The sequence below is a fragment of the Triturus cristatus genome, chromosome 6 (assembly GCF_964204655.1).
Source record: "Triturus cristatus chromosome 6, aTriCri1.1, whole genome shotgun sequence".
Taxonomy (NCBI): domain Eukaryota; kingdom Metazoa; phylum Chordata; class Amphibia; order Caudata; family Salamandridae; genus Triturus; species Triturus cristatus.
In genome coordinates, this window is record NC_140589.1 from 758,399,184 (window position 1) to 758,424,128 (window position 24,945).

Below are 24,945 nucleotides of genomic sequence, written 5' to 3' on the forward strand. Positions count from 1 at the left end.
GCAAATAAACTGCTACTTCATCATTCTTTGTGAACTGTTAAAAAAAAATTGTGACTGAGGGGCTCTGATTAGTTATGGATTAGCTTTGTATTGGTTGAAAGCATTTGTAGATTTGTCTTGTGAGCTGCACAATATGTAGTATAACTGCAGAGTTTTACTAATCAGCCACCATTAGAAGTGTTTGTCCACATACTGGTGCTCTGTTCTGCATGCAGTGCCATGTGTACGCTGTCCGAGTGCTATGGCTATTTTCAGTCCATTAAGCTCAGATGGCCTCTTTTGACTCTTCTAACACAAATCAATGTATGTTGTGTTTGAAATTTCAGGTTTGTTTGGCTACCCTGTGCAAATGCAGAAATAGTAGCGGCAAATGTAGATCGCAAATGGATGCTGTCTGGCTAGAAATGGTAGTTCCTGTGTGGGAACTAAACTTAGAACCTAGGATATCCATTTAGCTCATACACTAAATGGATATACCAGACTGAGTGCAAAGCAGACCATGTCAAATACAGTGTAAAAGGCCAGTAGTTCAATTCACATTCGTTTAAAATTCATAATTCTCATATCAAAGGTACTATGATTTCACACAAACCTCACTTCCTGTGCACCACACTACTGTGACAGTAGTGATGTAGCAGAACAGGTAACGATATTGTACTAAACCTGGCAAGTAGTAACTCAGTACTGCTAAGTGGATACTGGACGATATTCCTTCAGCACTGTACAGCCTCATGTCCCACAATCCGTGCGCAATTTGTGCCAGTGGTTGGCGATGGGCACCTCGGGACTTACTTGTGGAGACCAGAACTACTACTCCTGTCCTGTGAGCTATGTTCCTGGTTAGCCAAATGAAAAACACTTCACAGGACAGGGTATACAGTAAGCACCGTCCATGGGTTGTCAGTGGTGGAATTGAAGGTGCTGGGTAGAGAAGCCACACATTGTCCAGTCTGCGGCTGCTTAGAAGCAGCGTGATTATACTATGCAATGAAGACCTGCTGTGCCTGGTGCAATGTTTGAGTGTGTGCGTTTGATAAATGACTTTCCAGCATGGATGACAAATGGTCACATGCTGTACTACTGCAGAGCCGTATTACCTGCAGCATTGAATCCCCCCCTTCATTTAACCGCCCTCTCCAGAGTGGGTGGCTTGATGTGTATAGGGTGATCTTTGCACATGCAGACAGTTCCCCAAGGTCGGCATTGCGTCTGAAAATATTTAGCCCCTACGTTAACAAATATTCGCAAAAAAGTATTGTTTATAAGGCTTGGTCGCATGAGTCATGCAAATTCAAAGAGGTAGAGAGTGCGCAAATTTGCGGGATGAAAAGTCAAAAAAAATTCTGATTAATGCCATGCGTTTATTCAAGGGATAGCCGGACAAGGTGGAACGTAAAATACACATTTTGCATCTTCAATACCCTTGCTGTAGGATGAACCTATGTTTTAATGGTCTGTTGATCCGAAATTTTTACAGTATACAATCGCAAGAAGAAACTATACTTTCAGAAAGGTTAAGTACCCTGCCCCAACTTCCAAAACACCAGTCTATGGTGTGTGTAAGATGAATCTTCATAAGGCTCAGGGAACTGGTGTTGGTGGTAAAGCCAATCAATGATAGGCAATAGGTGAGCCACAGTATCCCTTGCTACAGACTTGAACATGGCCCTATTCTGGGAGAATGAGAATTTCCACTCTGGTTTTTTCGCTGCTGGTTGTTAGGTATTCACATAAGGTTTAGAAGCAGGTTGTGTGACTGGGATGTATGCAGTTTATTTCTCTAAGAAAGCAATGAGGATTTCTTCACCTAGACTAACTGAAGTTGAACAGTTATACCTGACATTCTTGCCATGGTGTTCCCCCAAGCTTACTGCCTTCACCTCTCCTGTTTTGCTTTTTGTTTTTGTTTGCTTTACCACTGCTAACCAGTGTTCCAGTGCTTATGCTGGCTCCTCTAAATATGGTACAATAGACTTCCACCCAATTAGCACATCTAATTTATTTGTAAGTCCCTAGTAAATAAAGCTGCAGGTGCCCAGGGCCTGCAAATTAAATGCTACGGCTGGGTCTGCAGCACTCATTGAGCCACCTACCACCGTAGCTTTTTAAAACCTGTCCGAGGCCTGCTACTTCAGCCTGTAGTGCAGGTTTAAACTGCCATTTCGACCTAGCCAAATAAACATTTTGCCACGCCTAAACCTTCCAGTTTAATACTTGTAGGTCAGTGAAGAATCTGGACTGCTTTAAACATAGGTGGTGTTTGGTGGGGGATGAGGTGGGGAGCAGCAGTTTCTGTATTCTGAAGATATCGAAGACCATTTGACACTTTCAGCTTCAATGCTAATCAACGAGGATGCACGTGTTGGACCTTGTTGGTAATTCATTCCGTCTTCGGGAGCCGTTCCAGCTTTGGAAACACTGAAGTAATGTAGTGGATGGAGCTTTAAGTGTTGGAGGCAGGTATATTCAACAGGAGATTAGGTGAAATTGCTAGGTGCCACTTTACATTAGAATGCTCTGGGGTATTTTGGGGTGGTGGGGGGATTGCCACCATTTTAATGACTATGCCATTTGTAACTTTGTGAACCTGTTTTAAGGCATTACTTTGTTAATGACTTCTTGTTAACCTGATTTCATGAGAATTCTATATGGTGCAGCTATTTTCTGATGTCTGCAATGCATGCATGAGTGGTGTAGTTTCTAAGGAGGTGTTCTGAAGTAGTCGTTATGCAGCATGGCATATTGCCCCTATACCATACAAAGTAGATGGAGATTTTTAAGTTGTGTTTACATTCATGATCGCATAAATCGGATAACTTGATAAAATTGTGTAGAGTCCCTGCTGTTCAATTGAATAATGATGTGATCTAGGTGGAACGTTAGTGGCCGCATATTGTCAGCTGACATTGCTTATTTCAAGCACAATAATTAGCAGAAGCTTTACAGCTGCAAAATAATTCTTTCAACTTGATGAGCTGTAGTTCCAAACATCATAAAGCACCCTCTGTTTTACATCATAAGGATATTTAAAGTCGCCAAGGAGTTCTTGAACTATATGTAAAGGAACCTGATCGAAGACAGTTCTTTGAGGTCATGGAAACTCCAAGGTGACTCGCAGTAGCCTTATAGTGAACAACAGGAAATATTTTTTTCCCTCTCATACATGGTCCCACAATTGCCCTTCCAACACACCTTCTACATTCTTTGTGTATTGCTCTTTCAAATGAAAGAAAAGGTGTTTGCAGACATGAAGAATACAAGTAGTCTAGTGAAAAATCAAACCCATCTAAAACAGTTGGATATCTGTTGTAAAACAATATTCCAATCAGTGTAACACTAGTCCGATTTAAAAACAAAACACTGCAGCCCAAGATGTTAGAATCATGTAGGCGGATACCATCCTTCCTGTCCTTATCTACAGCTCCTAAAACCAAACATGTTGCTATACATATTTCCTTTCTGCTGATCACTGTTCATCTAGGAAAATGTAGTAGAAAGAAAAGCCACGTTTTTTGACGTTTATCAGCATCCTGCCGTTGTGATTCTTCTAAGCATATAATAGTACTGGAGTTAAAGAACAAACCTCATACAAAAAATCTAATATAAAGTAAATTGTATTTTAATTATTTATTTTTTGCGTGCTCACCAACTACTTTCCAAGCTTCATGTAAGATGAGGTGTATTTTCAATTTCACTCTGCCATTAATACTGTTGTTGAAGAATGTTAAGTTTACAATTTTCATTTACAGCTTCATAAGGGGTAATATTTAGCTTCATGGATTCTGTTTTTTATTACTTATCAACCCTGATTGCTTTACATAGACAAAGATTGTAAAAATAGAGCAGGAGTAAAAAAGTGGTGGAAGAAAAAAAAATAGTGAGGGGAAATAGGTTGAAACAGGACTACGATTAGCTATGAAATCCTTTACAGTTGCAGAGGTTCTGAGAAGGACCATAAGTGTTTCTAGGCTTTCAGGTGGCTGTAGAACAAAGGCTTTTTGGGTGCTACAAAAAGGCACTGGTGATGGAAGAGGTGAATTTCAGATTGACTCAGCTGCCCAAATCTAAATGACTGTGGTTCGCAGCAAAGTGAGGTTCGGTATCTCACCCCTCGAGTCCTATCACAGGTATTTAAGAGTTCAAGAATGGCAGCTGGTTTCTTAGGATAGAGCACTTTAAAAGGGAGGCAGACTGATCTGTGCTATTGAAGCAGGTTGTACGGCCTCTTTCAAAGAGACAGCAAAGATTTGGAAGTTTTTGAGCAGAGCCGTGCAACAGCCAAGTTGTAAAATAAGAAACACTTGTTCCCTGCGCAGAAGCCATTGGGCAGTAGGTTTTTAAATGTATTTTGCGCATAGCGGGAATAAGAAGCTAATTTTTGGTGTCTAGGATAAAGTTAAGAGATTCTGTATGCATACTGTGAATATTATGGGGTTTTTTTTAGGTTTCGTCTAGACAGCGCTCATGCTTTTCCTACGTTTTGTTTACCTACAGTAGACTTGCAGTTCGCCCATAGATTACCATTGGTTAGCTTTAGGGTGGCTCTCATTTGCTTCACTCCCGTTTGTCATGGCATGCTTGGGTCATGTCCTTTTTTCGTGTTTGGCCTTCCCCAGGAGCATGAAATAAATGTGTGACCTTCCACTGCTCTCGTTTTTGGAGCTTTTTATTTTTATTTTTTTGAGTTCAAGCACTCCTTAGGAGTGTTTGTTTTCATTCCGTCTCCCATATCTGTCAATGTAGCTTCTATTACCTCCCATGTTGCTGCTTTTCCCTCCCAACACCCAACAGTGTAAGCAAATCACCTCATTTATGAAAGCGAATAGGCCCGTTCTGTGGCACAGAATAAATTATTCTTGCACTGTATAGTGTGACTCTGATTCTACATGCCTTCCAAATAAAGAACGCTAAAACATTTTCATGTCTCAAAATATAATTTACAGAGTAAAACATTGGGTTTGCTGTACTTTGTCCAAAGCACAATGCTCACCAGTGCAGAGCCTCTGTAAAACATTGACCTGAGACTGGCTTCTCTTCAGAGATTAAGGACAAGGACCCCCTAGAACTTGAACAGAGTCTGGCATAGGCCTTTGACGGCATTTCTCAGCTCTATGCCACGCCACTTATATCTATGCTGCTTAGCACCACTTGACTCTACGCTGCTCTGCTCCACCCTGCACCGCTTGACTCTACGCCGCTCTGCTCTATTTGACTCCATGACTCTGCTCTGCTTCATTGGAATCTACACCACTGCAGTCTACACCACTACTTAGCACCACTATACGCCATTGCAGTCTACGCTTCTCTACACTAATCTGCACCAGTGCATGCCACCCCACTGCATTCTGTACCACTGTCCACTGTGCCACACTACTCTGCATCACTGCATTCTGACCTTGGCAAAGCCAAAATCTCTTAGTTGAAACCTATTGGCTATGCCAATGTTTGCTTTCTTTGTGATGAAAGCTCTAGAGGTTGCGTGGATTTATAGGTGGTACCAGCTATGCTGTACATTGTCTTTTTTCCACAGTAGTTACAATTGAATTAGTAAAGGGTCTTTATTGCATGCTTACTAAAACAGTAGCTCAAGATTTCAATTAAGTCATCAGGAGATAAAGAAATACTGAGCAATCAATAAGCAATTACGAAGTTTTTTTTCTGAGATGAATGCAAAAATCTATATTACTTTCCTTGCTGGGTTAAATCTTGAATTACTAGATTGTGTTAAATATAATGAAGCAAACAATTAACAAAAATTGAGGCTATTTGGAAAATATATATCAAAAGAAGCCTTTAAAAAAATGCTTGAAAAATCTTGGGTTGCTCGAAGATTATTGTTTGTGTTTAAACGGTTCTTGCATTTGGAACACTACCCAATCAGGAATTAGCACTTCTGGGAATCGTACACTTCAGGGTACTCGGCCAGTTTTTAAAACAAAACCCAAATAAAAGATAAACAAAATTGATCTGTGAGGAGCCTCAGGAAAAGTTACTTTGCATTGTGTGATTGGTATTCATCATGAGTTGGAAAAGTTTGGAAAACACACGAGCAACCATACTTGTGTGCTCATAATGGTTTAGAAATATTTCTGATCAATTTAGCATGGTAAATCGCTTATGGCTCTTTTTTATAAACTAAATCTTAAAGCACTGTTTGCAGTATTCTTATCATATCAAGCTCTCTAAATTTATTTGAAGTCGGGACGTGGCTAACAGCCGAGGAAGATGGCTGCATCTTAGACTCGCTGACTGCCCTGATTTCTCCCACCTTGCTGAAAGCAGAGGAGCCGGATGGGAACTCCGGGAGAGTAGAATTGACTCCTGGGGTTGTAGGCGGGCCCCTCCGGTGACGCCGGAGGTCCTGGCTGTGGTGGTCCTGGAGGGGCAAGATGGAGGCAGCTGTTGCACAGTTCTGTTCCAGTCAGAGCCCTGACTTGCACTGCTGGGCCACGTTGCAGCAAGAGCCAAAGTGACCCGTATCAATAATGCCGATGTCTCAGCTGCTGAGGCTGTATGGCTTTGCTCTGCGTGCTGAGGTGTGGTGGCTATTGGGGAGCAGAGCAAGCCTCTGCGTCCTTATGGGGCCTGCTTGGAGAGCTCCTGGTAGCTGGGTGACTGTACGGTGGGTCCCCAGAGAGGCCCCGGGCTGCAGCAAATATGCCGGAGAATTCTGGAACGCAGGGGGGCGTTGACTTTTTTACCTTGATTGCTGACCATGTCCTGGTCTCTTGGTGCAGGCTGCATAGGCAGGATGGAGGGACGCCATACAGCACAAATCCGCTGAGCTCTCCACCTGCAGCCCTTTTCACATTGAACTGTTCCCCTAGGAGCAGTGAACTGCACATGAGTTGCCCTTGGCAAGCTGGGACATCGGCGGGTGTTTTGAGTCAGTACAATGTGTCCCTGCTGCATTGGGACACTCTGAAACTAGTGGCTGCACATCTGGTTTGAGCCGGGTCTTCATGAACTCAAAGGAAGAACAAGATGTTAACCCGACCCACTGGTGATCACACCACGCATGGCAGATTACATCAATGTCTGCTGTGCAATTGCAGGCACACGCGCTACGCAATGTCTAACCCCAATAGTGGAGTTCATTGAGCATGATTGCATGGTTTTCAACTGTTTATGGCTGGTTCTGGACAGGTGGCCATTGCAACACTGTCCTGGGGATTGGGAGTTTGTGATGTTGAACTCTGGTTGCAAGGGCCGAATTTCAATACATTAGACTTATCAAACGATGCATGGCAATTCTGCTGCACTGTGAAGGGGGTATGGGGTGGTGGGAGAGGTTATGATGCATCATTATGTTGCATAATGCATCTTACTCCCTCAGGTGAAATCTGCGGGGTATGGGCTCTGCCTCAAAACGGTATAAACTTCTCTCATATCTGCTGCGCAGAAAATAGATTTACCTCTTGCAGGAGATGCACCTTATTGATGGGGAGGTAGATGCTTTGAGACGGAGATGGAGTGGTCCAGTATACCCCAAATCCTATTCATCTTCCGCCCGGGGCACACTGATATGGATTAGGCCGGGGACTCCCTTGGATGTCATGTCTCCATATACTCCCCTATATTGTCAGTTCTCCAAAACTTTTGGTTCAGTTACCCATAAGCAATATTGTTTAGTTAGTATACCTACATTGAACCACGTGACCAACTAACATGGGGGGTATCTATGTGTACTAATGACATTCTCGCTCATCAGATTGACACATGTATCATTCTGAATTACATTCATTTCTCTGGAGCTGATGTACAATGTTACTGAAACATTGAAATTGCAAATGTCATATTATATTATGACTACAAACTGACATAAGAAAATTGCATTGCTATATAGGTGGACCTCATGTAGATACTGCCAGCTAGACACTTTGGAATTGTATGTGTGAATTTATAGTACTAGCAATTACACTGTATCTCTCACTACTTACTCATCTCTTATTTCACCTTCACGGTTATAGGGTATCACAACACAGAGTATGGTATTGTAATATGCTCACTGGACTTATGGATGTGGCATACATTAGTATTGTGGCCGTTGCTGTTCAGCTTATTTTCACACCGCCAGTTTTATTTAATACTGGTGAGCTTGTATTCTCACATGATCGTGGTCACAAAACGTATTATGAAAGATCGCCAGTTTTATGGAACATAGGCGAACGCCTATTTGATACTATTGCCATGCTTTAACACACCAGTGGCCCATTTATACAGACTGGCTTTTTTTATAGCTACTCAAACTCGATTGCTATTATTCAACAGGTCTCTACTTTGGATGTCCTTGTATTAGCCTTTCACACAGTAATACTTAGTAATACACACTACAAAATGTCCGCCGTCTTTCAGAGAAATCGCTTGCCCTATGGTAGGGGATAGTCCATCTACTATCCCCATCGGTATAAATAGGACTTTCAGTATGGTGCGGCACGCCAAGGACCTGACACTAGACTGGACCATTAGCTTTCTAAGGTAGGCAGGTTACTGGGGCTTTCCTTATCAGACTTGACAACAAGAGGGTGGATACTGCTGGTCAAAGGTACGAGCAGCGACGACTTGTACGAACTCTGAGCATTTCTCCATAGCTCAACTCTCCCGAAATTTGCTTTGCCACTCATGCTATCTACAGGCAGTTAAATACGTGAGACTAATTTGACTATCAAAGAGAGATGAGAGCAGTTGGGCATCACATTAGCTTAGGCCTTATGCGTACCCCTAACTTTATTATTGACAATATTGAGGTCTCCCCTTTTTATCATAATTACCGCCTTTACTCCACACGTGGGAACACTTCATTTCATTATGGGGACCCGAACCATTTTAATTGACATATATACATTGTATGAGCCACTATTTGTTTTACACTAACTTCTCCATAATTTACTCATGCGATACACATAGTATATTAAGTGTCAACCACTGTTTTATTACAGATGTTATGCCAATATTACTGCATGTACCCAGTCTCCACGCTTGATCTTTGCGTGAACAAGGTAAGACATCCTACTATAATGGTGTCTCTATTGAAGCAGTGAGGAAATGCAAAATAGTTTTGATATACTAATAGAATTCTGATTACCCCTACAGAATTTATCAAATACTTTAAGACTACATTGATTGGGCCCATGTTATTCCATTAATTTCGGACTAGAAGATAAGCTGTATTTCGCTTTTGATATGGTGAGTTTAATTTCTCATTATTTCTGAGTGGCGGCCATCACATTTTGTTCACATCGGGATCAGATGGATCAATTACACCATTCCATACAGGATCACTACACTAATAAGCTGCTTGATTACACACTGTGACTCGCACTGCACTTGGGGTTTGGTACTTCTGACAGAAGTGCATGATATATCACACATAGACTGCAGAACTCACCACCTTCTACCTTACCTCTCCCCCCTCTACACTTCACTCGAATATAGCACTATATTACACTCTGAACGTACCCCATATGACCCCTTGTAGCACACAACGGGTGCCTCTTGGGCCACGGACCCTGGGGACGGGACTACAAATATTCCTTGAGTTTCCTCTCAATAATACCTTCATATTTATATTCCAGCCCTGAAGAAGTCTGCTGTTAAGATTTCAGCAGTAGACGAAACATGTGTTGACCGGAAAAGGCAGACTGCTCGGAGAACTCCCTCTTCAAGATAATTGTTTTTGCTATCAGCGGGATTAGAGACTGCCCATTGCTTGGCTTCATTGTCCCTAATGTTCTTTTTTAAATATTTTCTTTATCAGCATATTATATAATAGTGAATTGGACAAGTAGAACAGTCACAAATTGGAACTCCCCCACCCAGTCTCCCCAAAAAAGTTAGCCCCCATGCTCTACCATGACAATGTACAATAAGGTATTGATCAAATTCGAAATCGTGAGAACTGACAGGTTAAAGTTTGTTTTTTATGTCTACATCATGTCTGCATGCCACCCAATTTATCGTTCATCCCATATAACTGATCGAGGAATCCAAATGCCGCCTTCCAGCAAACTAATGTAGCCATTAAGATCATGTATAATGAATCTAGGGAGGCCTAGCATCCGGCGGCTTGAGTTAGATGACCAGTATAGTAGCCCATACCTGTACAGGGCTCGAAAAATCCACTCGCTATGGCGAGCCAGATTTAATCAGGACGAGCTATTAGGGTCTACTCACCCTGGCGAGCAGGTGTTCTGCTTGCTCACCAAGTGAATGAGCAATAAAGATGCCTTTAAATCTTATCTTGTCACATTTTCTGGCTTTCAGAGACAGAGATCAAAAGCCAGCTTGTCTTCCTACATTTACTTTTCTTTCTTGAACTAAAGTTAGAGGACTTTGTGAAGTGAACTGTCACTTTCGCGTTGAGACCAGTTCATGGGTCAAGTACATTATAGTTAGGTCGAGTAGATAATTAGTTACTAGACCTGCAAGACTAGTAACATTTTTTACATTTTTCGAGCCCTGCTGCAAGTCGTCTGCTAATTTGTTATCCCGCCTACATTTGCACATACAACACTCCTCTGTCACTGTCCATTCTGCCACATCCTTCCCCCGGCACATGCACGTTTCACCCGAGGGACGGTAACCAGGCATTGCCCCAAGGAGCGCAGAGGGCGCAACAGTGTATAAGGCACTAACAGATTGGCCAAAATACCCGGGGAAGAGAACTTCAAAATTTTAATGGCCCGGCAAAGGGCTTTGAATTCGATACTCTTGGCCATAGGTAGCCAATGTAACTGTCGAATGGCACCGGTTGTCGAGCAGCTTCTAGGCAGCACAAGCAGGGCTCTGGCTGCCGCATTTTGCACCCTTTGCAGACGCATGACCTCAGCCTTATTGACCCCCAGGTAGAGTGAACTGGCGTAGTCCAACCTTGACAGGATAGCCGCTTGGACAATCATTTGTTGGGTGGACGGATCAAAGTACCCCAACAGGGGTTTCCATCCTCTGAGTAAGCCAAAGCACAAGCCTGCCACTTTCTTGGTGTGATCCTGAAAGCTGAGGGTCGAGTCCATCCACACCCCTGGATTTTTCACCACCATCCTAGGGGTGGGTGGGCTTCCAAGGATATTCGGCCACCAATGCTCACTCCAGAACTCCGTATCTCTCCCCACCAACAACACCTCAGATTTATTGGCGTTGTGCTGGCGGTCATCCACTGCGTGACTGCCGCCAGACAGCTCCTGAATTTGGGAGCATCCCGTGTAACGTCGTCAGAGTACCACCACCAACTGCGTGTCATTGGCGTCAGAGATTGTAAATGGTAGCAACTGCCCCCGACCTAGATTAAAGGTTTCCACTGCATCTTGTAGTGTAGTGTGACAAATCTATCGTTGGTATACTGATCTGGTAGTGTTACAACCCCAGCACGCCACCTATCCATTGACATCATATAAGTTATTTGGAGGAAGGGCTGTGAAGACGAAATGGGCATGTCTGGTGCATAGTCGGCGTGCCTAAGCACTCTTTTCACCTCCCCCTCCTAGGCCCTACACACTTGACGTATCATGAAGGAGGCAGACTTGGGTGCTGTCCCTCATTTTGTTGCTTCTTATTGGTCAGCTGCCGTACATTTCCTTCCTTTTCGTGTTTTGTCCCTTGCCTAAAGCATCAACACTTTACTTGTGTTTATCTGCTCATTTTTTTTAGGCGCTACTTTTTTTGGGATTTAAACACTCTACCAGTGTCCTTTACAGCAGACTCCCTCACGTAGCTAATCCCCCACTATGTTACTCTCCTGTCTGCTTGCTCCCACCCTCCCTACTTCCTCTGTATTGGCTTGCCCCTGCCTCCCCTCTGTTCGTTCTGCATGTCACCCCTGCCATAACTTAAAAAAATGTTCAATCGTGGACACCACTGGCTGTGTCATAGTGCTTTTTAAACCCTCCACACTTTCTGCCCAGTGTTACCTCCTGCCCTCCCACATGCCAGCAATAAAAAAAAAAAAACTGAGGCGGCCACATCACAATGCCTTTTTTGATTTTAAACTTATATATATATATATATATATATATATATATATATATATATATATATATATATATATATATATATATATTTTTTATTTTTTATTTTTTTTTTTTTACTCTGGTATGACCAAAACATTAGGTAAAGATAAATCTATTGTCGAAGGTGGTTTATATTCTTCTTGGGTGGCTTAGATCCCTCGAATATACTTTTGCATAATAGTGTTTTGTTGATCTTTGATATTAGCAGTATTTCAACTTCTTAAGGGAGACAGGAGACTGTGAACAGCGAGGGGAGGAGGTGGCACAAGTAAAGAGAAAAAAGAACCTGTGAAAGAGGAAAATGAGCTTATCTTGAGGGGTGCAAGTAAATCATATTTATCCCACTGACAAAATATAGAATATTCCCTCCCGGACATCAAGCCGGTAAAAGACCTTGGAATCACATTTGCATAGTTTTATTCGAATCCACAAACACAACCAGGCTCATGTTTTCTCTGGGTGAAATGGGCAGCTGGATTGATTGGCGATATTGGCCGAGCAATGAAAGTGTAATTTAGAACTTTTTAAATAAAAATGCCCCATATAAAGCTAGAAACAGTACAAAATCAATCTTGCTACGGTACTACTATTGTAATAAATCAAAAATTCAATGTGTCTTGGGCTTAACCTTGTTTTTGTTAATTTTTTAGCACATTTCATTGATCACTCATTACAATCACCCCATAACACCTCATCTATCTTCTTTTCATAGGCGAAGGGGTATTGCTGTGCTTATCTGGTAATAAGTGGTTAGGAAGGACAGGTGTTGGTGCTAATTAAACATCTACCTCCTGGAATGAAAGGCATTTTAGGACGAGCATGATGCATCAACTATGTGGTTGATTGTTAGGCGCTGGTTTGCTTGAACGGGAAAGTATTAATTGACATTTATGGGAGATCTGTGTAGACCATTGAGAACATAGGAGCAATATTTTAAACCCTTTCTGTGATTTGATGGGCATTGACTTGTTGACAAATTTATAGTGGTTAGGGGGGGTAACCTGATGTAATGCTTTGAGCCCAAGCACATTTTAGAGCTATTATTTAGCGCTGTGTTCCCGTGAAGTGTTAATGCCATGCCAGCTTATAGTGTTTGTGGAATGCTCTTTCGCTGTTATTCAGATCTACTTTTATGTCCTCCATCTGCCCTCCAAATAATTTTATATTGAATTGCTGATTTCGTTGAGCAATAGTTTTCTATATTCTATTTCTTCCTTGTGGTAGTTTACATGAAATGCCTTTATTATAGATAACATTTGACATCTCCAAGAATATTAAAGAATGCTCCTTTTGTTTCAAAGGGTATTTTTCATGCGTACAATTAGTAAAGTTATGTTTGCCAATTATATTCTTGCTTAGAAAACTCTGGACAGAAATTACAGCCATTTGATAATCCAGCAATCTTTGCTGCACTTTGTAATTGGTTAACTACTGTCTCTAATCCACTGCTGTCTATTTATTTCTAGTGGGATTGGTCGAAACTGGCCTTGGGCCTCTGGAGGAAGCAGTATTCTTGCTGAGTTTGGGACTTTGCATTTGGAATTTGTTCATTTGAGTGAACTTTCTGGAAACCCTCTATTTGCAGAAAAGGTACCACATTTCTTTCATTTTTTATTTAATTTCCGGTGAGCTGTGAAGTGCCACACGTCGCCTTAAAGTTAACTTCAGCACGCTAACTGAAGCTCTTAATTGTGAAAAATAATTTAATGTAATAAACTGCATTCATAAGTAATTAAACTCATTTAATTGGAATTAATGATTCATGCTTAATTGATTATTTATGCCTGCTTTTCCTAATAAATACTTATTCCTCCAGCCCAAGAGCTTGTGTGTAAATTAAACTGCGGGAACTATTGTGCTACTAATTCTAGCATTGTTTTTTACTAAAATAAATTCTGTCAATTTTTGATTGTGACGTTAGTGTCAATTTATAGTTTTGTGTGAAAAAGGATCGATTGAGAAATATCAATGCATTTGTTTAGATTAGGTTTTTGGTGTTTAATTGGGTGTTATCTTTCGGTTTGTTGCCTTCAGAACTGTGCACCTTTGTTGGACAACGGGGACATAGCCTATTTACCATCCTTTTGATTGACAGATTAGTTTCCTTACAGTTCTCACTTTTAAGGAATTACTTTTACTCTTTTGGCTGAGCAATATGTGAGTGCATGCATTTTCCATCTGCTTCCTGTGCTTTTCCCACTCACCCTCTGTTTCCCTCTCATTTGTCTTTCATACTCGCTCGTGTGCTTTTCCCCCACCAAACTACCTCAAGCCCCTCTGCGTGTTGCCCTCTCCTTCGTGTGCTTCATCCTCAGGAGCCCCGTGTTTATCTGTATGTCTTGTATTGCTTTTATAACTTCCTCCATGCTTTATTGTATTGCTGCCCCATGCCTTCCTCCATTTGCCCCCACCGCAATCCAGCGGGCCTTGTTTTTTTCCTTTCTCCAAGCAAATGTTTTCTGAAAATAGGTAAAATCTGTGTAAGAGGACATATCTTTTTAAATGCAGGCCAGCGAACCCTTTGAAACATGATGTAATTTCTCAGGTATACCAGTTCTCTTGTAGGCCTAGAACCAGTTACTATGGTGGTCATCATTTGACGTTTCTGCGTAAGAGGGGATGTGCCAAACTAACTTGAGCAGTCATTCGAAACGCACACGAGTCTTGCCCATTAGCAGTCAGTAGAAAATGGATGGGTTATACAGACAGTATTCATTACATTAATCTTAATTGCAATTAAATGTAAGACAAATTGGTTAAAATAAACTTTGCTTTATACAAAATAATTATTTATTATCTTCATAGGTTATGAACATTCGGAAAGTCCTGAACCGTTTAGAGAAGCCACAAGGTCTCTATCCAAACTATCTGAATCCTAACAGTGGACAGTGGGGTCAACGTATGTATCCTCTGCTATTTAGTTGTAGTTCGTGGTTTGTGAAACAAAATTGATAATTTTTCCTCAGTCTTACAAATGTATGTGTGACAAAGTTCTTGTTAATTAAAGACTGCGATAGAAGTCGCAGAGAAACGAACATTCTGAGGAGCATAATATTTTTCATTTTTAATGTGAGGGTGCAGACAAAGAATGCAATGAGTAGTCATGACGTGCAGAGTTCCTTTAACCCAATATTCATATGTTCCTCACATTTGTTTTGTGTAGTGATGCTTAACCTGGGGTGCCTGATGCCTACTCAGGGGGTGTGCGACCGCTTAGAAAATTAAATACTAATAGATTAATAAGGTGTATATAAAGAGGCAACCTGTAAAATGAAGATTTCAAAATATTCTGTAAATGTGAAGAAATTTGAAATGGGAGGCTAAAAATGAAGTTGATATCCTAAGATTGTTTTGTGGGAAAGTGCAAGTGCATCACACAGGATAAAGTATGGCCGCTGGGTTGCCTTCATTTAAAAAAGCTCCAACTTTACATTAAAATTGTGATTTATTTATTGTATAATATTTGTGAATTGATAAAATGTAGTGTATTGATTTTGCGGTTCAAAACATTGAAATTGCTTACGCCAGGGTCTCCGGCTAACTGTAAAGATACAGTGGAGGTCCTTATATTCCAGTAATGATGAATTGTGGTTCTCCAGAAGCTAAAAGCTTAAGAACCACAGTCTGAGTGCATTGTTGCATGGGTTGCTTCTGTTTTATGAAGTCTCCATCAGAAATTGTTATCCTCATTTTATATCCTTGTGTAGGGCTTTTCATTGAGTAGGTATTTGTGCTGTGGAAATGTCTTGTGAATCTTCCTGTTGTGATGTCAGTTTTCCAGGTATATCCTCTTACAATAGTGCCTGGATGCATATGTACCTATATGAGAACAAGGATTTTATAATACTGATTACACAAGAAGGGTAACTCACTCCATCAGTTTATCATCCATTTATGCAGCATAGTACAGAAAAGAAGTCTTCATATTGACTGAACCAAAATTCCTGCTGTGCTTGGGAGATGGAATGCAACTGCCATCAACCAGCTGAGCTTCTGTGAAAGCTCATGGGTGAATGTTCATGCGTGGAAAAAAAATAGCCTGCATGTGGGTCATGCACATACTTAAAATGGAAATGTGAACATCGTCCTATACTTAATTCACATTTCATGCCTGGTCAATGCATGGTCAACATAACACTATATTTTAAATAGAGTACGTGTGTAAAGGCTACTACAAGAGTAATGAATATGAAAAATGGCAATAAGAAATGTAAATTCTGGAAATATTCATAATTTCTTAAGTATTCGATTTTTTGAGGTGTACAAAACTCTGGTTTTGTGAAAACTGAGACCATATATTTTTGAAACAGTGTCTGTGAATCGCGATTAAATTAATTATGTCTACCTTCTCATTAAAGCAGCCAATGTCCATTGAGCAGTTTAGAATAGCTTATCATATCTGCAACTCGCAGCATTCTGCAGAGGAGCGAATGCAATAAAGTTGGTAGTTTTGCCTCTGAGGAAATGAGTGAGAAGAGTTCATTAGACTCCTCAAAATATTATGAAGAGACAAACCTCAGTACTTGATATTTTTTTTTTATGCCATCTGAAACCAGGACTGCTTATGTATGGAGAATAGTGATTCCCATCTTATAAAGAATGTTATAAAGAATATGAAGATGCTAATAAAAATTTCTTCCAAATGTTGTCCCAGAGAGCAACCAAATATATGTATTTCATATCTTCTCAAATTGAGATGCAGTGAGATTTCCTTTTTGCCATCAAGAGCTCATAAGAATATATTTGTTTTCAAGCTCTTGGAGTTAATAGTCCTTTATCTAAATGAACCTCCTTAATAGTTGAAGGGTTATACAGATTTAGTGAATTTAGCGATGTAACCTAATGAACCAATGTGCTTATTATATTGGGCTAAAATGATCCAGGAGATGAATTGTAACCTTTAATGCAGATCCAGACATGACTATTAAATAATTAAGCCACCCACATATTGTAATTTGTCAACAAAAATTAGTCCGATCTCACCACAGTATATATTTTTTTTATAGAAAATGATAGGAATGTTGCCTTTTCGGTTAATGGGCTGACTACTAATGGGCGGAGAAGTCCACGTGTTATAGAATGTATTCGATGATAATGGCATGGCTTCTGATATATGGCCTCTTTACAGGTTACTTTGAAGTTCTATAGATCACTATAGGAGTTAGCATAATTTTAATTGTCTAAGAGTACCCATCAGCATATTAAATAATTGTGTCTATTTAGAAGGAAGCTGGTTTTTTTTGTTTGTTTTTTACTGCGATCTAACTAAGTTATTATAAAGCAAGGTTTTTAACCTTGAGGCTATTTCAGATTAAACTAAAACAAATGTATTCACATGTGCAAGTTTTTAAATTATGTGAATTGTATCAGGAGATCTCAAAACAATTGTTAACAAACATAATAAAAACAGGTACGGATGATCCAGGGGTTTTGTCCTAAAATAATACATCTGCAGAATATTTGTTCTGTTCTGCTCTGCTTATTGGAAAACTATCACATTCAGATTTTCCGACAAGTTTCAAGGGATAATAGAAATAATAATAAACAGGGCCATCCCTCATGTATTCCTCTCCTTCCCTCATGTATTACACTCCTTGCCTTCACTGCCAGGCCTTTTCTTCCCCCTGTGCCACGCCCTATTTTGGCAATTTGGGGAAGTTTGCGCTTAGGCCCCCATAACATTTTGTCCACAAGGTACCTATGCCAAATTCGCGTCCTTTTCTTCCAACATGCTGAGGATTCTAAAGGTACCCAGGGTTTGCGGATTCACCTGGAGGGAACCGAGCAGGCAAAATATAGCAAGATTTGGGGGTTGGGGGGAAAAATGGGGAAAAAGTGCTGCAGAAGAAAGTGTGCTTTTTTCCCTGCAAATGGTATCAACGAAGTGTTTGAGGTGCTAAAATCACCGGCTTCCCAGCTTTCAGGAACAGGCAGACTTTTGTCAGAAAACCAAAGTTTTCTGCAGTTTTGGCATTTTACTGGGACATCCCCTATTTTTCCCTTTTTTGTGCTTTCAACCTCATTCCAGTTAGTGGTAGGAATTTTGAAACCAATAATGGATCCCGGAAAACTATAGATTTCTAAAAAAGTAGACAATTCTGCATTCAGCAAGGAGCTGTTTGTGTAGATCCTTCAAGGTTTTCCTATAGAAAGTAATAGTTGAAATAAAAGAATATTGAAATTTATTTGAAAATCAGCCATTTGTGCCTAGATTTTCACCTGTAACTTTTAACTTTGGTAGATTTTTAAAAGCGCTCTACAGTTAAGTCCGCAGGATCTTCTGGTTACAGGGATATGAGGCTTGTAGGTCACCCAGAGCCAATAAGTGAGTTGCACCTTTCAATGGTTTTTCATTCTGTACCAGTTGTACAGTAATTCATTTGATAAAATACAAAGAAGGAAAAATAGGTATCAGGAAAACATGTATTTTTGAAATGGGAACAAGATGTGGAGTTTAGAAGCAGTGATTATTTGGGCATCTCTGAATTTGAGGGTACCCATATTAGCATGTGAATTAGAGTGTATTGTTCATAATGACTTCTTTTTTACATTTGGAAGGCAGAAATGCATAGAAAGACAAATGGTAACTATTCCGTTTTCCCTTGAGTCTCCAGAAAAAATGGTCTCACTTGTGTGGGTAGGCCTAGTGCCAGCTAGAGGAAACTGCGCAAAACGCAATGTGGACACATCACATTTTTTCTGTAAAAACTGACCCTTTTTTCAATATGCCTAGCTATGGCTTTTAGGTCCTAGCTCAGCTGGCATGTAGGGAAACCTAGCAAACCTGTATATTTTGTAATACTTGACACCCAAGGGAATCCAAGATGGGATGACTAGTGTGGCTCTCACCAGGTCCCAGAATCCCTTGCAAACTTCAAACTTTGCAAAAAACAAAAAAAATTATATATGAAAAACACATTTTCCTTACATTTTTGTGATGGAAAGTTCTTGAATCTGCGGGGAGCCACAAACTTTCTCCCACCCATTATTCACCCAAATCTGCTGAAAAAAGTGGTACCCACTTGTGTTGGTGGGCCAAGTACTCAGGACATGGAAGGGCCAAAAACGTATTGTGGAGACATCAACATTATGTATCACAAAACTACCTGGTTTTGCTAGGGGGGCACTTGCATTTCTGGTCCTGGGCTAGACCGCCATCTAGGGAATCCTACCAAACCCAGACATTTCTGAAAACTAGACACCCGGGGAGTTCTAGGGAGGTGTGACTTGCCCGGATCTTCCAACGTTTTCCTACCGGGAATTCTCTGCAAACCTAAATTGTAGCTAAAGAAGTCCCTCCTGCCTTTCCTCATAATAACAATATCAGCTGTATGTATGTAAGAACACAAATAATATCACCTTAATTCATTAACATACAATGCCACACAAGGTGATTAAATGCTTTTCTCATCAAGTTCTAATGTAAACAAACGATATTGCTTGTTAGGTCTCTTACTTGTATTAAGAACGGTCTAGAATTGTGTGAAATGAGTCTACCTTTTATGAACCCAGACTGCTTATTTTTTAATTAGCTAGTGCAAAATCAGTTCTAATCTCATTTGCTCTCAATGAAATTAGAAGTAGAAAATGTTAATCGGAGCAAATCTTGAAACTGTGGCAGTCATTTTTTATTTTAATACAAAAGTTAAGGTCTCTAACATTTACGGATAAGTCATGTGTGGCTTCTAAAAATGGACCAACAGTGTTAAAGTGGGGTCTGTTCATACTTGAAAAGGATTAGTTAAAGCAATGCTAGAGATTGGGTGAAATTCAACTGAGAATCTGTCTGGACCAGGGGCTTTCCCAGTAGTAAGGACTATTTTAATTTCATCTGTGTAAATTCTGTTCCCAAAAAATCCAAATACATTTTGGATCATTGTCTCTTGACATTGCATTGGTTTGATAATCCAGGGTATATTATTTCTTCTAAAATCTAACAAACCAGTCCAAACTTATCTCAGTGAGTAGTCTTGGTTTTACCTTTTTCATAAACAGTATTAGACATTGGAACTGTTCATTTTACATTTGTGAGTAAAGCTAAGAATTTACTTGCTTTTTTTTTACCTATCCAATCATATTTTATTGAAGAATATCTGAGGCAGTTATTGTGTTGTGTACAGATTTAGCCATTGTAGGCTTACTAAGTAAATTTAAGATTTTGAAAATAAAATAGTTAGAAGTTTCCCATTTTTTTTTAAGCATTTACTTTTTTGAAGCAAAATCTCTAGCTGAAGTTGTGGACATAACGTGTTATGAATTTAAATAGATTCTTTTTTTACAAATTTGTTGGCCAAGTCTTAAAATGTGATCTCATATTAGCTACCCAGCCATAGTATTTTCTCAAAGGAAACATTTCAGTCAGGCATAAGTTTGCATGGTCCGACATTGAACCACATCGAATCACTGGGTTCCAAAAGATATTCATTGTTTTACTTGAAAAAATACAATCCGTTCTAGTGTCAAAAAGATAATTCGGTTTTCACAGGATTGCATAACTTTAGTTTCATACAATACTTTTGCAGAATGGTTATTTGAATGTTTTTGCATCTTATTTGGACATTACCTAAAACCTTATTTGCTGTCTCCGAGAGAGTCCATTAATTTAGTCTCCCCTGTGGTTATGGGAAATAATCCTAAACTCAGCAGTGACCTCATCCCAAAACTAAATATAAAACATGTTTAATACTATATACATTCAAAATGAATACAAATACTTTATAACAGCCATCAGAATCAGTTACTTTCAGTTACAATATTAAGGAGTCTATAAATTACAACTGACATGATTTTTCTGGCCCTTAACTTGGACATTCCACAATCAAATACTTTTCAATGTCTGTGCATCAATATCAAGCGATTTGCCCCTTTAACTAGTGCATTTTATGTCATCAACCTGGATAAGTGACATAACCTGTCTGTTGGTTGGATGATGGAGCCCTTTTACATTCTTTGAAACAAATGACAAACTTGTCCCAGTGCAACAGTCAAAGAGCAAAGATAATACACAGAAAAAAGAAAAGATGACCACAGTCTCAAATATATGGCAATACAGACACCATAAAAGGCTAAACACGAGAGGTAGGTGGAGATAAGCAGTAATGTGATATGTAAATGTATAGGGAAACACCAATCAAAGAGGAGACTGAAGACCGAGAAACGATGGAATCCGGGAGGGGCTGATTTTTCGAGACCTTAAATCCCAAAGCAGTGGTAGGTTTGGATAGGAGTTTTTCTTGTTTCAAAGTTTCTGCTGATTCTGTATCAAGTTAGTATTTTACAAGGCTTGCAATCTGAAGCAGAAGGTTTTACTTTATAGTTGATCATCTTTATTCTTCCCATAAAGTGCTCCCAACCAAGACCATAATTTTGAATAAAGAGATGTACACACATAGCCATAATAGGCAGCTTGGTAATAGCACTGTTATAGACTATTGTAATTGTAGAATTCACTGTGTGAATATCGGACACTGCCAGGCCGAAAAGGTGCTAATTGAATGCATTATTTTGGGACCAAGACAAACCAGTGGTTTCGTTGCGTAATGTGCATTGTGACACAATATCCAGTTAAGCTTTAAATATTAGAGAGAATGAGGGTTAGTTGAGTAGCATACTAAAAGTACAGCACACCAAGAAACTATGGTTTCTTATCTTTTCTCTTGAAACAAGGCAACAAGCATTGACAAATATTTGCCTGGTAAATACTCTAGTCTGCAATCTCGTACACCACATAGTGTACAATTATCAGAATGGCTGCTTTTACATTAGAAACAAAAACCTTCCTTAAAATTTGCCATATTAAAAATTCTTCTCGTAGACCTTTAGTCTTCACTTGGAGTATACCACTGTTAATTTAAAGGACATTAGTTTGAAAAGAATGCACTTCTTACTTTGTGATCTAAGTTTGCATTTCCTGTTTGCTAAACAAAATGGTCGCTGTAACTAACAGCATCCTCATAAACTGTTACAGCAACTAGCTAGAGATAATTGATGGCACATATTGGTAATGTTCTACCTTTCAACACCTTTCACCACCTTTGGAAAATAGTCACATATTTCAATCTAATGCCGCTCCCTTCAAAATGATGCCATCCCCTTTTGAGCTCAAGCCATGCCTTTCAAGAGGAATGATTTAAGTCACTCAAAGGAATGGATTGGCACACTGGCAACTTGCGACAACAGTTGAAAAAGGATGACATGCCCGATTGTACCAAATATGGGTAATAAAGAGGTCGTTGCCACTCTTTTTCCAGAGTCCTTTCCGACATGTCTAGTGAGTAGTTTCTGTACTACGGCTAACTCCAAAACTCGACTGCAAATCGTCCAGTTTGCTTTGTATCCAAGATGTTGCACTAGCTGATCAGTGACAACTTTCTCTCTGCAGTCTGAGAACTGCCATTGCCTATAGTTAGGGCCACTGGAAAATCATGATTGTCTTTGTGCCATTTTGTATGTAATTATTTTGTATTATTATATCTGATTCCAGCAATAATATTTTGAGGGCAGACAGATCAACGCAATTATAATATTCAGGCATGCATGGGGCAGCACAGTGGCAGGCGTTTTACAAAAGTTACATTGTCACCTTTTATTTCTCGATTGCTGTTTTCAGGTTTTGACTGGCATTATTACCTTGAAAGTATTAACAAGCCTAGTTGAGGTAATGGGAAGGAATTTTGCCTGCAGCATAAAATAAATCCTGTTAAGTGGACGCTTCTACCGGAGGCATGACCTCTTTGGATATTGCGCGAAGGCAAGGCCAGTGTGCATCCTGCTGTTGTGAACGAAGACTTGCATCTCCTTTTTGATAATTGTGGGATCATTCTTCTTTTGGATTCTTTCCATGTGAAAAACCAGGACACTCATGGCAAGATCACTTGCAGTAGTCTCCATTGTGCAGGGGCTTATCGACCATTCTCCAAAAATGGCCCAACAGCTGGCCTTTTGGATGCATGCTGCATGCATAATTTATTACAAAGATCATTCTTCCTAGGTGTTTTGGTTTCTTGTAATTGTGAAACAAACTAGCAACTCCTGTCGCTTCAATATACCAGGCAATGGCCTTCCACCTATTAGGCACATTTGTTTTCAGGCCCATTTCTGGAGAGTCCTTCCTTGTGGCCATGCAGAGGAATCCCAGATTTAAACCCAATTTTCACTGCTCATTTTCTGAATTGTATATTGTAGGCTGCCATGTCCCCTGGAGTTTTACATACTTTGGTTACACAAAGAATCAAAATCTGAAGTTAACCTTAATATCCCTGCGATAGTGAAATACCCACCACTGTTATCGGTGTGTAATAATTACAGTAGCATAGCTGTTCAAATATTTTGAGTTATAAGCTGGAAGCATCTTTCTTACTGCAGTGTCATTTGCCTGCATGAAGAATATATGGTCCGTATGTTCAGCATGCTATGCCATGGTTCTCAAAGTGGCCTTTAAAGCCGCTAGCAGTTTAGGAGATGGTTGTTCTAAAATTGTGTGGCCCAATATATTTTTTTTCTGTGCAACACGGCTCAATGCTTCCTTCAGAAGCATGTGCTCTGCTTTTGTCATGTGGTGTTGGAGAATCAGTTATGTCTCCTAAAGTGTCCACTTGTCTAAATGAATTTGTGTTTTTCATCATTGCAGAAGAATAGAAATAAGATATTCCTGGTTAAACTATGAGGAACGAAATGCAGAGGGATAACATTCTGAAAGGTGGTTGGAGCCTGGGGTTCTCGAATTATGATTAATAGTTTAATATTTGTGTTCATTTGTCCCTCATCAAAAGATGTGTGAAAGCAGCAATGTGACAAATATGTTAATCCAATTGTTTCACGGATCCAGAATGAGAGGAGAGTTGCATTTGTACATCTTCTGATGTTTGAAATACTTACTGAGAAGGAATTGAAGACGATAGCAAATGCAATTGACTGTAGAAATAATTTTATTCATGTGACTAAGCTGTACAATTCTTAAATAATAATTTAAAGGCCTATGAGTCAAATGTTGTTCTGTTTTATGAAGCCTGCAAAATGTGTCTGCCTGCCGCCTGTTTTAGTTGAAAAATGTAGTAGTACAAAATCGTTCCGAGAGACTCTTAAATGTCTTTGACACTTCGAGGAGACAGATGTGTTACATAAATAAAATACTTCAACAATTCTGGCACAGATCTTTTAAAACAATCCTCTCCTGTTAACCCATCCTTTTGGTGCGTAACGTTTCCTCTTGAGACCCTGCCTAGTACTTGCTCTTACTAATTGAAAAGGTTGATAATTACTTTGTTGTCCACCACTATTGCTTATGCAGCATTTACTCGACTAATATCCTTGTTACTTTTCTTGTCCCGCTTGCCAAGTTTTGTGTGGCTATTTCCAAGCAGGATTTAGCCAAAAAGCTAGCTTCGCTTCTCCAAAATGGGGGTAAGCTCCACGCCTGGGACCTTTGTGCCGCTCTCGCCCCCCTTCCTGGAGCGGCAGCATCAGAAAGTTTGGGCAGAGACTGGAGTCACACAAGGCTCTATCTGGTTCCATTTGTTCACCTAGTCTAAAATCTTCTCTCCAAACACTCAAATGCTGTAGGTACATGAGGTAAACATACTGCTATGTTCAGTGCATGAGAACCATAGTGAAAGTGAAATGCAGTGTCAGTGCAGTGAGTCACTCGTCAGTGTAATCTGTGGACAGTTTTATTTCACTGTGGGAGCACATGGAATGAAATGTTTTGTGGCAGTTCCACATTGACTTAAAAGGATTGACAAGATAATCTTTACTGCTCTCATTGGGTTTTATTACAGTTATGATGGCATACTTGTATGCTTAATACGCTTAAAGTGGCGGTTATGGGTGTACAGTGCTAAATTAGTTTGATTTTTGTAAAGCAATTTTAAAATAACATGTATTGCACATTGTTGGTGGTCATGGATTGTGGCTTTTTAAGTAATATGTCTTTTTTTTTTTT

General features: G+C 39.9%; 1 protein-coding gene across 1 annotated transcript in view; it reads left to right on the plus strand.

The window, feature by feature from the left end:
- The window catches only part of MAN1A1 (mannosidase alpha class 1A member 1), a 466,871-nt gene that overhangs the window by 303,658 nt on the left and 138,268 nt on the right, over positions 1-24,945 (plus strand). The window contains exons 6-7 of the mRNA XM_085611277.1: positions 13,472-13,595; positions 14,811-14,904. Of these exons, the coding sequence (XP_085467403.1) occupies positions 13,472-13,595; positions 14,811-14,904 (218 nt within the window). The remainder of the gene's footprint in view (positions 1-13,471; positions 13,596-14,810; positions 14,905-24,945) is intronic.